General features: G+C 37.9%; 1 protein-coding gene across 1 annotated transcript in view; it reads right to left on the reverse strand.

Moving 5' to 3' along the window:
* Nucleotides 1-1,224: 1,224 nt before the first annotated feature.
* Nucleotides 1,225-13,633, reverse strand: part of LOC149300880 (myosin-7-like) — a 34,127-nt gene continuing 21,718 nt past the window's right edge. The window contains exons 30-42 of the mRNA XM_089484555.1: nucleotides 13,392-13,510; nucleotides 12,519-12,715; nucleotides 11,694-12,043; nucleotides 11,294-11,418; nucleotides 10,842-10,957; nucleotides 10,482-10,674; nucleotides 9,762-9,965; nucleotides 8,467-8,592; nucleotides 8,107-8,277; nucleotides 7,012-7,116; nucleotides 4,570-4,665; nucleotides 3,845-3,979; nucleotides 1,225-1,340 (exon numbers count right to left, since the gene is read on the reverse strand). Of these exons, the coding sequence (XP_089340681.1) occupies nucleotides 1,323-1,340; nucleotides 3,845-3,979; nucleotides 4,570-4,665; nucleotides 7,012-7,116; nucleotides 8,107-8,277; nucleotides 8,467-8,592; nucleotides 9,762-9,965; nucleotides 10,482-10,674; nucleotides 10,842-10,957; nucleotides 11,294-11,418; nucleotides 11,694-12,043; nucleotides 12,519-12,715; nucleotides 13,392-13,510 (1,955 nt within the window). The 3' untranslated portion in view covers nucleotides 1,225-1,322. The remainder of the gene's footprint in view (nucleotides 1,341-3,844; nucleotides 3,980-4,569; nucleotides 4,666-7,011; nucleotides 7,117-8,106; nucleotides 8,278-8,466; nucleotides 8,593-9,761; nucleotides 9,966-10,481; nucleotides 10,675-10,841; nucleotides 10,958-11,293; nucleotides 11,419-11,693; nucleotides 12,044-12,518; nucleotides 12,716-13,391; nucleotides 13,511-13,633) is intronic.

Below are 13,633 nucleotides of genomic sequence, written 5' to 3' on the forward strand. Positions count from 1 at the left end.
ATGAAAAGATAATACAATATTTACAAAAATGTGAGGGGTGTACTCACTTTTGCGAGATACTGCACATACAAAAAAAACAAACAACGGCCGCACCTCATATTTTTGCAGACCACAAAATAAATTTGTGCAGTTGTGCCCTTAATTAATATTATTTATAATTAGGGATGCCAAAGCAGGGGGATGCACATGTTGTGTGTCCAAATGGTCCTTCAGCTGTACTACGAATGTAGGGGATTATGGGCACCACCATTTATTATTTTTGTATTTTTATAACTAATAACGTGAGACTGTGGAAAGGATTGCCCTTTATTTTCTACTTGAATTATATATAGGTTAGCACTGTTTTGCCTGTAGGGAAAGAAAAGAGGTGCTAAAATAAAAGGGGCAAAAATGAAGTGGGTAGCATTTGGATGCTGTTTGGTGGTTCGGGTCCCACATGAGAGATTTACCTGGAGACTCATTGATAATGATCTCAGGCCTTATAAAATGTAAGCTGTACAGGGCAGCAGGGTTTAAAACTGAACCCAATGGTACCTCATAAGTGCTAGTGGCACAGAAGCCCAGTGAACAGGTTAGGGTATAAATGTGAGACAAAGAATGCACTTATCAGCATTTGGATTGTCTATGACCATGATCATCTCTAGTCCCTGGGTTATGGTGTCGGGTCCTACTACAATAATCTATGTACCAATCATGGCTTTACATCTAACTATAGCTTACCTAGATCATTTCTGGAACATCTTTAGTTTTAGTGTAGCAAATATATGTACCCAAAGGTCCAACTGAAGGGGAAGGGGGTTGTCAAACTGCACCATCAGCACTGGGTAGTCTAGTCCTGGGGACTGCCTCCCAACAATAATATCACAGCAGTACTGCTTGGAAAACCATTAAGTGTGTCATACGTTTTTCTTTGTTAACTAATTGTTTGCCATTTATTTATTCTGCCTTTTCTCTCATTGGCTGATTCAAGTTACGATTTGTTTTGATGCCCACATTTATTGCATGATTTGAATTAAGTTTGGATTTGGCCTATAACTGGAAAGTTGCAGACCCAAATACCCAGCCTAGGCCAAACTATGCAGCTGGCTGCAGAGCTAGCCTTTATTTGTGTAGTCAGTATCAAGCAGCACAACAATGATTGATATTTTTATTTTGCAATGCTGGTTTTATAACTCAAAGTGCACAAGAAACAGAAGGGTTGCCTTAAAGGAAGATCTCCAGCTGTTTTTGAACTTTGTATCTCCTGATTCTCAGAAGAAGGGCTTATATTAAGCTCCCCTTGTGCTACTTGAAAGCACACACAATGTTAGGTTGCAGTATCTTCATTCCTCTTCACGCACCTGGAAAATCAGAACTCTATTAGAACCCAGTGGCAAAATGAAACAAAAAGCATCCAATGGAGGGACTCATGAATATTCTCTTAACAAGCCATCTTACACTATAAGCCACAATGTCAGAGTGGACTGGCACGGTGAAGTGTGTATCAATTAGCATGAGCTCATATGTGTAAGTATGTGTGTGTTAGCATAAGTTTGTATAAGTGTGAGAGTAAATACGTATATGTGTTAATGAATGTGTCGTTACGAGAATACACACTCATACTTACACGCTTAGACACACACACATGCTAATATACAGTATCTCACAAAAGTAAGTACACCCCTCACATTTTTGTAAATATTTTATTATATCTTTTCATGTGACAACACTGAAGAAATGACAATCTGCTACAATGTAAAGTAGTGAGTGTACAGCCTGTATAACAGTGTGAATTTGCTGTCCCCTCAAAATAACTCAACACGCAGCCATTAATGTCTAAACCTTGGCAACAAAAGTGAGTACACCCCTACGTGGAAATGTCCAAATTGGGCCCAAAGTGTCAATATTTTGTGTAGCCACCAGAGCTTCATAGGTTGCCACTGGAGTCCTCTTCCACTCCTCCATGACGACATCACGGAGCTGGTGGATGTTAGAGACCTTGCGCTCCCCCACCTTCCGTTTGAGGATACCCCACAGATGCTCAATAGGGTTTAGGTCTGGCCAGTCCATCACCTTTACCCTCAGCTTCTTTTGAAGGCAGTGGTCGTCTTGGAGGTGTGTTTGGGGTTGTTATCATGTTGGAATACTGCCCTGTGGCCCAGTTTCTGAAGGGAGAGGATCATGCTCTGCTTCAGTATGTCGCAGTACATGTTCGCAATTATGGTTCCCTCAATGAACTGTAGCTCCCCAGTGCCGGCAGCACTCATGCAGGCCCAGACCATGACACTCCCACCACCATGCTTGACTGTAGGCAAGACACACTTGTCTTTGTACTCCTCACCTGGTTGCCGCCACACACGCTTGACACCATCTGAACCAAATAAGTTTATCTTGGTCTCATCGGACCACAGGACATGGTTCCAGTAATCCATGTCCTTAGTTTGCTTGTCTTCAGCAAACTGTTTGTGGACTTTCTTGTGCATCATCTTTAGAAGAGGCTGCCTTCTGGGACGACAGCCATGCAGACCAGTTTAATGCAGTGTATGGCTTATGGTCTGAGCACTGACAGGCTGACCCCCCACCCCTTCAACCTCTGCAGCAATGCTGGCAGCACTCATATGTCTTTTTCTCAAAGACAACCTCTGGATATGACGCTGAGCATGCGCACTCAACTTCTTTGGTCAACCATGGTGAGTCCTGTTCTGAGTGGAACCTGTCCTGTAAAATCAGTGTATGGTCTTGCCCACCATGCTGCAGTTCAGTTTCAGGGTCTTGGCAATCTTCTTATAGCCTAGGCCATCGTTATGTAGAGCAACAATTCTTTTTTCAGCTCCTCAGAGAGTTCTTTGCCATGAGGTGCCATGTTGAACTTCCAGTGACCAGTATGAGAGAGTGTGAAAGCGATAACACCAAATTTAACACACCTGCTCCCCATTGACACATGAGACCTTGTAACACTAACGAGTCACATGACACCCGGGAGGGAAAATGGCTAATTGGGCCCAATTTAGACATTTCCACTTAGGGGTGTACTCATTTTTGTTGCCAAGGTGTTAGACATTAATGGCTATGTGTTGAGTTCTTTTTTAGGGAACAGCAAATTTACAGTTATACAGGCTGTACAGTCAATACTTTACATTGTAGCAGTGTCATTTCTTCAGTGTTGTCACATGAAAAGATATAATAAACTATTTACAAAAATGTGAGGGGTGTACTCACTTTTGTGAGATACTGTACATACATACTCTCTCCTTTACCCCCTTACTATGTTTGGCGGCTCTTAATAGATGCTTGCACACTGGGCACATTGACAAGCGCACCATTACCAAGCAAAAGACATGAATATTTAAAAAAGATCGGTCACTGGTAGTTTAGCAGGGAGAAGTGTAATATAGGTAATATAATCTAATGTTCACAAGCAATGTACGGGACAGACAGACTTTAGAACAAATAGCTGTACTCCACCCAACCTGCCAATGCTGAACAACAGGAACTGCCAGGTTATGACCTCATATAATGCCACTCCTAAAGTCCCTAGCAATGTGTTGACCATTCAGATGGCAGAAGTAAGATCTATGTCGGTGGAATCCGAAATCACTCTTCGACAGGGTGTGATGCAGTATTTATATAGATGTAAGGATTCCATAGCATTTATGACAATGATTGTTTTTTATTGTTGACCCTTGTGTTCCAGTGGTATGAGCGATTCACTGCATTCATTCACTTACACAACTATACCATACAGATGAAGGCAAACACAATTTTTGAGATTACTTTTCTATCATCACAGTTTTTCACCACTATTATTCTTGAGTTTTAGGTTTATCATATACTATTAATACTATTAAATTTAAAGAAAAATCACCTTTCCTCCAGCGTCTCTTGTCTTGCTCCGGAGTTTATTTACTTGAGACTCTGCAATGTCAGCCCTCTCTTGGGCTTCATCCAACTCATGTTGCAGTTTTTTGTACTTAGCCAAATACTGGTTGGCCTGTTCTTCCTATACAAATAAGATTATTTTTGTGGAAAAAATACAGTTAGTTAATTTGGATTTTGTCCCTCTTCACACTAGTAATGGAATATGTTCCTTGTGGCACAGAGCAGATCTGGCATATCCAATTGAGATCTGAGCCCCAGTAATGTTACCTACATTATAAAGAACGCTCACATTCCAATTTATTTTATTTTTTTTATTTTATTTTTTTTTTTAAATATGTAACAAGAAAAATGCAGAACAATGACAGTCCTCATCTTCAGAGTCCTGCAGTGTTCTTATATAAACCGCTCTTAATGAAAGCTATGTAACATTAATTTTGAACCTTAAATGTCGAAGCAGACCCGCAGTTTAGTATATTGCATTACATTTAATTAACAAAAGGGAACAGGTAACTTAATAGAGATGATTACCATGCAGATCTTGCAAACAGGACATTACGCTATCCCAACAGTAAATGGTTTAGACTGTCCAGAACTGCAGCATGAATGATTTGAGCAAGTGACTGGTCTACTTTAAGACCCAAGCTAGACCTTTCAATATAAGTAAAAGTAGAATTCCTTTGCTGAATATAGATTATCGCTTGAGTCACTCACCGCTTCTTCGCATTGATGTTTGTAGCTTTTTACTTTAAGTTGCAATTTATCGATCAGATCTTGCATACGAATTAGATTTTTCTTATCTTCCTCTGACTACAAGAAAAAACAAAACGTAATCGAACAATATAATTCACAACTTTGTAGGAAAGTCTAGGGTTTTTTTCCAATTCTTTCTCCCTATGACTTATGTCTTATATATATATATATATATATATATATATATATATATATATATATATATATATATATATATATATATACAATCTCTAAATCAGCGCACACACATCAAATAGATTATAAACCCTCATGACTGTAGTTAAAACTACTTAAAAACACCTTTCTAAGATGACAAAATTGGAGTTTTAGTCACATTATATGGCCATATTATGCTAAGCCCACCACTACGCCAAAGTACTCCAATGGTCCTTGGAAACCTATAAATTGCAGGAGTGTCTGTATTTAGGAAGGCCTTTTGGCTCCTGGTAAGCAATGTACTTGCAAAGATTTAGCTCCATATAAGCAACAGTATTTAGGTTAGGACCCTCCTACATTGGAGTACTTTGGCGTAGCGGTGGGCTTAGCATAATATGGCCATATAATGTGACTAAAACTCCAATTTTGTCATCTTAGAAAGGTGTTTTTAAGTAGTTTAACTACAGTCATGAGAGTTTATAATCTATTTGATGTGTGTGCGCTGATTTAGAGATTGTGTATGATTTTGGTCTTCAGCAGCACCCCCTTATAATTAATGCTAGTTCAGGTGAGTGCTTCCTTTTTGTATTTATATATATATATATATATATATATATATATATATATATATATATATATATATATATATATACTATTCGAAGATCACTGAATTTAGGTAACAATAAAACACAATTATATTGTGAAAGCGTATGCAGGTTTTCAAAGAGTTACAACAAAAATACACGTTTTAGTTTTGTTTAACATTTTTTTCCCTTAGGTATCTAAAACATAGACCATAGTACCCGTGTAGAATTATTAATTAAAATCTCTAGGTTTAGCCAGGCACCAGGCTGTAGTACTGCATCTCTGAGACAGCTTTCAATCACTGGGTTGAACAGTAGTTCACATGTTTTTCCCATTGGCTTCCCTGCATCCCCAATTCTGTTTGTGGCTACACTACTGGTGCAGCATTACTCCAGCCCCATGGAGCAGGCAGAGGAGAGCTCCAAGGCCAGTCCTGATGGTTGGTATGACAATGTCCAACATACCCCACTGTTTCTTCATCCTGTTACACATTTATAGTAGAACACTGCTGGCTAAAGGCTCATAAAGCAGCAGGCAGAGGTAGTTGCCATATTACTATATTAGTAGTAGACCTGTTTAGGGTCCCGTTCTGTCATTTAGATGTGCCTGTTTTATTAGACACATTTTATGATAATATTAAGTATAGCAACCCCACTCCAATAGTAGTTGTTGCCTTCTGGGTATGCTGCCTGATGCAATTAGATCAAACAAACAAGAGAAGAAAAAAATCCAGAGTAAGAATATTTCCAGTGGGTATACATTTTCACAGCCATTTGGAAGGCAGACTAAGCCCTTCAAATGTCAAATAATAGAAAAAATTAGAACACCTATCAGAGGTGGTGACAGGATGAGATTACTTTGTCAAAGGGAGATCTTTTGGATTTTTGAGTTAGGTACCCGTATACCAGTGGGTTTAAATTCTGAATGGAATTTAGGTAATTTCTTTTACTACCCAACTATTATATAGATTTTGCATTGGCTATTAGACATGGTCATAGTACATTCTCGTTAGTTATAGATAGGAGCCAACATTATTTTATTGGTTAAGTTTATTTATCTTTTCACATATTTTCTATAAATGCATACCATGTAAAAATACTTAATAGGTCCTAGTATCCTATTTAAATATTATTTTTCTATTTCTATTATTTTTCTATTTCTATTATTTTACTTGTAATTGTTTTAAATGATGTGGGATAGTGGCCCAAGCTATACACACCCCCTCATTAAACATTTGCTATAAATACCACCTGTCCAGCAACATGGAAGAAACGTGTCAGTGACCACTACTCCATTGAGGATTTGGCTTTAGTTTTTGTTTTGTTTTGTTTTCTTGTCCTGTGTCATGGAAGAATTTACTACTATTTATTGGAATTAACAATAAAGGGTTAAATGTAAGAGTGACATTATATTTTATGATAAGCATTGTGTTATATAATTATCCTTTTTCACTACTTGCTTAAGGTCCTCAGATAAAGGAGCTAAAAGCAGAATATTTTCCTTTAAGTTTTTGTTATGTTGACGAAACCTAAATTGCTAGATCACTAACTTTGTTTTAACATATTTGCAAGTATAGGACAGTAAAGCCCTGCTGCTTTCATTTTCAGTAGAGTAAATGTCACAATTGCCATTTCAGCTCACAGATCAAAGTAGTGGCCCAACCTGGTATGTAAGCTCTTTGATGCGTCTTTCAAACTTGCGCACTCCTTTCAGCGAATCCGCATTACGACGCTGCTCCACTTCAAGTTCGCTTTCCAACTCCCGTACCTAAAGTCAAGGACAATTATTATAGAACTGATCAAGATTTCTAAACTGTAGAGCAGTGCATGCGTCATTTTTGGTATGCCATAGCACCAATACAACAAACCAGGATGGAGCTGCACTAAAGGTATTGTGCACAACAAAACAAGAAACTATGTAAAGGCCAGAAACATGAAAGCACACTTTTTTACTATTGATTTTACTCCTTTGTGTTCATTTTAATTTCTAAATGGCATATCATCTAATATCTTAAATTAATAAAATTTTGGGGTCAAACTACCCTTATGCCCCTACCACAATACTGTTATTTAACCAAATGTGACATACTTTAATGGAAATATGTGATAAGTAACTGGATTTTAAACACACAAAGCAATGAGGTGTTGCTTACTACAGAAAATGTCAAGTAACTGTAAAGGGCAAATAAAAAGTGAATATCTAAATGATGTTTGATGGCTCCAACAGATAATTTCACGCCTTATTATTAAATAACTACCATTAGAGATGACGTGTTTGCCGCAAGTAATGGCAGTTCTGCAGTGATTGTCCATGAATGGGTTTTGTATAAAAGGTATTTAAGAAGTAGACTGCGAAATACCAAATCTCCCAATACATTCCTTTGGGTAGTCAATAACAAACAGCATAACAATAGCTGATACTTACAAACACATGAGTAGTCTCAGACAATTCTCACCCTTCATTATCAGACATTACACACATACAGTCACACAAAGAGACAAACACAGTCACATACACACATAGATTACACGCACACATTGTTTCTTATCTGGTGGTGGGTGCAGCTCACACTGAGCTCCTGGTAATAAGGAGAGCCCTTTGAACTTGAGTTGAACGCCTTCACCGTAGTGAGTGCTCCTCCTCCAGCACTCTCTAGCAAGTGTTAGCATGAATGGTATTAACAATTGATTCGACTGACCACTCCATGTCTTGGTAAATAGACCCTAAAGTGACACTACACAAAAATAAGCATCATACCCTGGACTCCAATTTTTGAATCTGCTTTTTGCCCCCTTTCAGTGCTATCTGCTCTGCTTCATCCAGCCTCTTTTGCAGATCTTTGATTGTCTGCTCCATGTTCTTTTTCATTCTTTCAAGGTGAGCACTTGTATCTTGTTCCTTCTTCAATTCTTCTGCCATCATGGCAGCCTTAAAATAGACGAGGCTTGTTTCAAACCACATATCTCATAGTAGGAATATCTGGTGATGTTGCAGTTATAAAAAACATCAGACCCCAATGTTAGAGACGTGAAACTTGTTTCTTTACTAAGAAAGTTGTGTAATAGAATATTCTACTGGAAAAGCTTTACATAGTAAAATTAAAACTACTAGGCTCACATCAGTGATTGCTTTCTTTGCTTTTTCTTCAGCATTTCTGCATTCCTGAATTGCCTCTTCCACTTCATTCTGCATATTAGAAAGGTCACTCTCCAACTTTTTCTTCTGGTTAATCAGGCTGGTGTTCTAAAAAAAAATCAAGATGGTTAAGCTTTACATTGCTGTTTAAATGTCACACAATATATTGTTTTGTTTAATTTTTGGTCCATTCGTTTTTGGACAATGAATTTAGTTTTCCTGCCCTCTCGGCTCGGACACAATTTGGAGGGGTTTTCTCAAGCGTAAACAAAATCTCTCATTCACTCTCTCTCCCACAATGTCTCCCTACCTAATCCACCAACCACTTCTGTGCCCCTGTATCCTTTTTTGCAGCTCCGCTTCTTTTCTTGCCTTTTCTTGTTCTTCTGTCTTCTTTCTTTGTTGGCTTCTCCCCTATATGAGCTGCGTTCATCAAGCCTCCTGGAGTACTTTGGCAAAATGGTGGAGCCTCCACACATACTCTCACACAATCTCCTGATTGGAGCAAAGAATAATAATAATGCAGATGGATCCAAGGAGAAACGGAAGCATTTCTGCATCTTTCTCTGTGAATCCATCTGCATTATTCTGGCCTCTTGAGTACTACCGCAAAAGGCCACAAGGACAGCCTCTCCCTCGTTCTGCCAAAGTGCTCTGGGAGGCCTGGTTAACAGAGCTGTTACCGGTTAAAAACAGATGAAGAAAGAAGACCGAAGAACAAGAAAAGGCAAGAGAAGAAAAGGACCTTTCGAAAGTGAGACTGGAGAAGGTAGGGAGACATTGAGAGAGAGCGTAAAAGATTGTGAGAGAATGTGAGAGTGAAAAAGCAACAAAATGCAAACAAAAACCATATGTACTTATGTATCATACATTAAAAATATAATACAGAAAAAGCATGTTAAATATTAAAATAAATTGGGCAACCTTACCACACCACCTGCTGATCACTAGACTATACTATATTCAAAACAGTTGTGGCACTAACAGGGGAGGGAAGGCGGTTCACCTCCTGGGCTGGTCTGATTAGAAAGTCTAACAATTTTAATTCTAACAAACTCTAACAATTTGATTTTTCTTTGTCTAAATATATTTTGGCCAGGGCTGGATAGCACACTTGGTTCATTTTGTCTGCCATGATATTTGAGCCACCTTATTGTTCTTGGGTTTTCTCCCCTGCGCTGTTTTATGTATTACTTGATATTAAAGTTAAAGTTAAGGTTTACATACAGATTTTTGTTCACATACAAATTTGATTCTAAGCAATGTATTGTCATCACCTGGGAATGGAGTAAATTAACTCTCTCTGTAGCTTCATGAAGTTCTTGTTCTGCCAGTTTCCGAGCTCGCTCTGTTTGGTCCAAGCCGGCTCTAAGTTCCTCCAGCTCAGACTGGAGGAGAGTGTTCCTTCTCTCACCAACAGCCAACTGTTCCTTCAGGTCTTCACTAAAGTGAATGGAATCATCCAGCTCAACTTGAAGATCCTATAGGAAACAAAAACACTTTTGGTTGATGCAATTTAAAATACAAGCTAAAACATGAAAGCTAATGTTTTAAAGCTTTTTCTGGTTTACATAGTTCATTAATTTAAAATAAAGCTAAAGAGGTTACTCTGAATCTTCTGATTGTAAGCAAGTATCAAGCAACTATTTCTGCAACTATTTTCTGATCAATCATCAGCTGCCAGCACGAAGGAGAATTATTTCATTTTCTTACCATGTCATACCTAGTATTTTTCAGGAGACTTTGACGGGAGGGTGTAGACATTAAACAGGCAGTGAATAAGGAGAAAATATACAGGATGGGAGTGGATGTTTACACAACAGGTGTTGTTGTTGGGAGAAGCCTGGACTTCTACTAAGTCCAGCTCACATGGCACTCCTAAACAAAATGTCAATGAAGACACATGCCTAGTCTGAATACATGGAAATCTGACCTGTCATTACAATATATCAGAATTTAATAAATAATATATATCTCCTCCTGAAATTTGGTAATACCTTGATCTGGGCCTGAAGAGTACGTAGAGCCTTTGTGGCTTCTGTTGCCTGACGAGTAGAATGACTTAGCTGAATTTCCATTTCATTCAAATCCCCTTCCATTTTTTTCTTAATTCGAACTGCTTCACTTCTACTCTTGGCCTCTGATTCCAAGTTGGATTGTAGTGACTCAATGATACGTTGCTGGTTTCTCCTAAAAAGAGGTGTTGAAACTTTATAAACAACTTGTGTTGATTTCCCATACAATAGGAGAAGTGCTGCTTAAATCACTACATGAATAGCTTATGATAATACACTTTTCCTCTCTGGCTGAGAATGACACACCATTAAAATTTCGGTTCAGTAGGTATCGATTCACACCTTATATTTTCTGTTTCTTCGTCTTTTTCTGCAAGTTTTCTTTCAAATTCTGCTCTGATCTGAGACAATTCTAATTGGAAGCGAAGGGACTTGCTTTCTTCGTGCTCCAACGCACCCTTAAATTAAAACCAGTGAGAAATATGACTTTTTTAAATTACATATCAATGTAATTTGTAATAAGATGAATACAAAAACAAAAAGTCAGTTGTTTTAACAAGTTTAACTTTTAATTTGCTGAACTCAATCACATACGATCATATTATGGACCTCTAACATAACAGAGAAAACACAGTTGAGCACATGACCAAAGCAGATATATAGAAATATGATGTAGTTCTTGCTGGTGAGAAGAAACACCACATTTGCTCAATTATAAGACCACCCCATGATTGTGTTTATGTAAAGTCTACAGTTCACATGCAAGGAAATTTTGTAAGTAACTCAATTCTTACCTCTGCTTCCTCCAAAGCTAACTGCACCTCAGACTTTTCTTGCTCCACTTGTTTCTTCACTTTTTCTATCTCATGGAGGCTCTTGTTTCCTTCACTTATCTGATCTGTCAAGTCTGAAATTTCCTCTAAAAAGGTATTATTTCAGAAGTTACGTTATTGAGTGATCTGGTGATCTGTGTTATAAACCTAAAATTATATTTGGTACATGCAGCTCAGACAATATACTGTATTTGCTCGATTTTCAGAACAATATATTCATTGTAATTGCCCTTCAAGTAGGTTAGTGGCATTCAATTTGCAAGTGAGGCACCATGAACATTTAAAGAGACCATGCAATGGTGGCTTGAATGTCCCTTTAAGTTTATGGTGTAAAATCCATTTGGCGTTTTTTTGTTTTTACCTTGAAGATTCTTATTCTCTCTTTTGACAGTCTCCAAAATATCTAGGGCTTCTTCATAAGCATTCTTCAACTTAAACAGCTCAGTGCTTAGGCTACGTGCTTCCTTCTGAGAGGATTCCAGCTCGGCCTGGCATTCCTCGAATTTCTGCTTCCAGTCAGTAATGATTTTGTCAAAATTACGCTGCTTTTTGTCCATGACTGCCGCTGCAGCATTTGATCTCTCCAAGTCAATCATCATGTCTTCAAGCTCGTTCTGCAAACGGTGCTTTGTTTTATCCAGAGAGGCACACTTAGCGTTAGCTGCCTCCACTGCTTCCTCTGTTTCCTGAAGACGCGCAGCCAACTTTTTCCTATTAAAAGTAGATATAAGTTTAAGATACAACTATACCTTTCCTTTCTAACTGGTATAGGGTAAGGGATTAAGACTGATAATTAGACTTGTGCATTCGTATTAGGCCGCACATGAAAACGAACACGAAAGGTGTTCAGCCCGAATACCGAAGAAACAAACAAGGCGGCAAAACGTACACAAAGACACACCTTTAACTCCTGGAGCAGGGAGACCCCCCAGGTGGGGTTTCAACGCCAGGAGTTAAAGGTCCATACGAACGACTCTATTGGTCGCCGGCAGGGAGCTCCTCTGCCATCTGATTTTTTGTTTTGCACAATTTCAATTTAACAGTATGCCTCAGACTTTGACTCATGTATTGCAAATGCAGTTACAAACCCTACATACAGTGATTTGGAATCAGCACAATGGTTGGTTCCTATATAAGTCATTTATAATTACCACAGAAACTGGAAATACACAGATAGCTATCATACTTTGCTTCTTCGAGCTCCTCTGTTCTCTGGATGGCATCTGTTTCATATTTATTTCTCCATGATGCCACTTCAGCATTGCTTTTTGATAAGCTCCTCTGGAGTTCAGCTTTAGCTTCCTGCTCCTCATCGAATTGCTCTCGAAGAAGATCACAGTCATGTCTTGCAGACTGCAGAGCATGAGCTAGTGCATTTTTGGCCTACAACAAACCATATTTTAAAGCCAAACATAATAAAAATATATAGACATTGATTAAAGATTCTATTCTACTTAGACAAAAAAAATGTGCACTCTTGTACATAAAAGCAACACAGGGATATTTAAAAAACCTTTCAGTTTCAGTGTCTGCTTCAGTGTCACAAGACATTAATATGTGTCCCAGCAAAATTATGAATACGATAAGATTGACTCAGTTAACTACTTCATGTCCCTATTGACGTATAGGTACTACAACACAAAGGGTGACAAGACCCCTTAGGACATATGTCCTGACTATTTTGCAGTGGAAATTACACGTGAGATCAGGCTGTCTAATGACAGTGCTTAATGTCAACAGATCGTGTGTACTGGCATTTGTCGAGAGTGCCAGTACACCATTAAAGTATATATTTATATTTACACCATTGAAGTATATATTTAGTATGTGGCTGCTGGACACATATTATAGAATAAATCTGTAAGAATAAATATTGATTGCACTTTTATTGATACTTGATAAATCACTTTTAAAACATCTACATATGTGGTGCTTTCATGCAAATAGGGTAGACACATTATATCTCAATTTTTTACATTACTGCTTAATAATTAACAGATATTTCAATGTCAAATACATGGAAAACTAAAAAAAATATATACAACTCTATAAAAATTACCTTAGTTTCTTCTTCTAGTTGTCTTCTAAGGTCCTCAATTTGTTGTGTGAAAGAAGATTTTCCCCGAGATAGTTGGCTTATTAAAGATTCCTTTTCTTCCAGAAGCCTAGAAAACTCTCCTGTTACAAGAATATACACACAATGTTTTATTTGTTTTTATATTTAGTCACATACACATTAGATAAGGCATGTATTCGATGTAACCAGCATAGTTAGTTTTATTTAATAAGATTTGATAGTTT

Source organism: Sceloporus occidentalis, unplaced genomic scaffold, assembly GCF_023333645.1.
Source record: "Sceloporus occidentalis isolate IW3139 unplaced genomic scaffold, rSceOcc1.0.p SCAF_22, whole genome shotgun sequence".
In the NCBI taxonomy this organism is placed as follows: domain Eukaryota; kingdom Metazoa; phylum Chordata; class Lepidosauria; order Squamata; family Phrynosomatidae; genus Sceloporus; species Sceloporus occidentalis.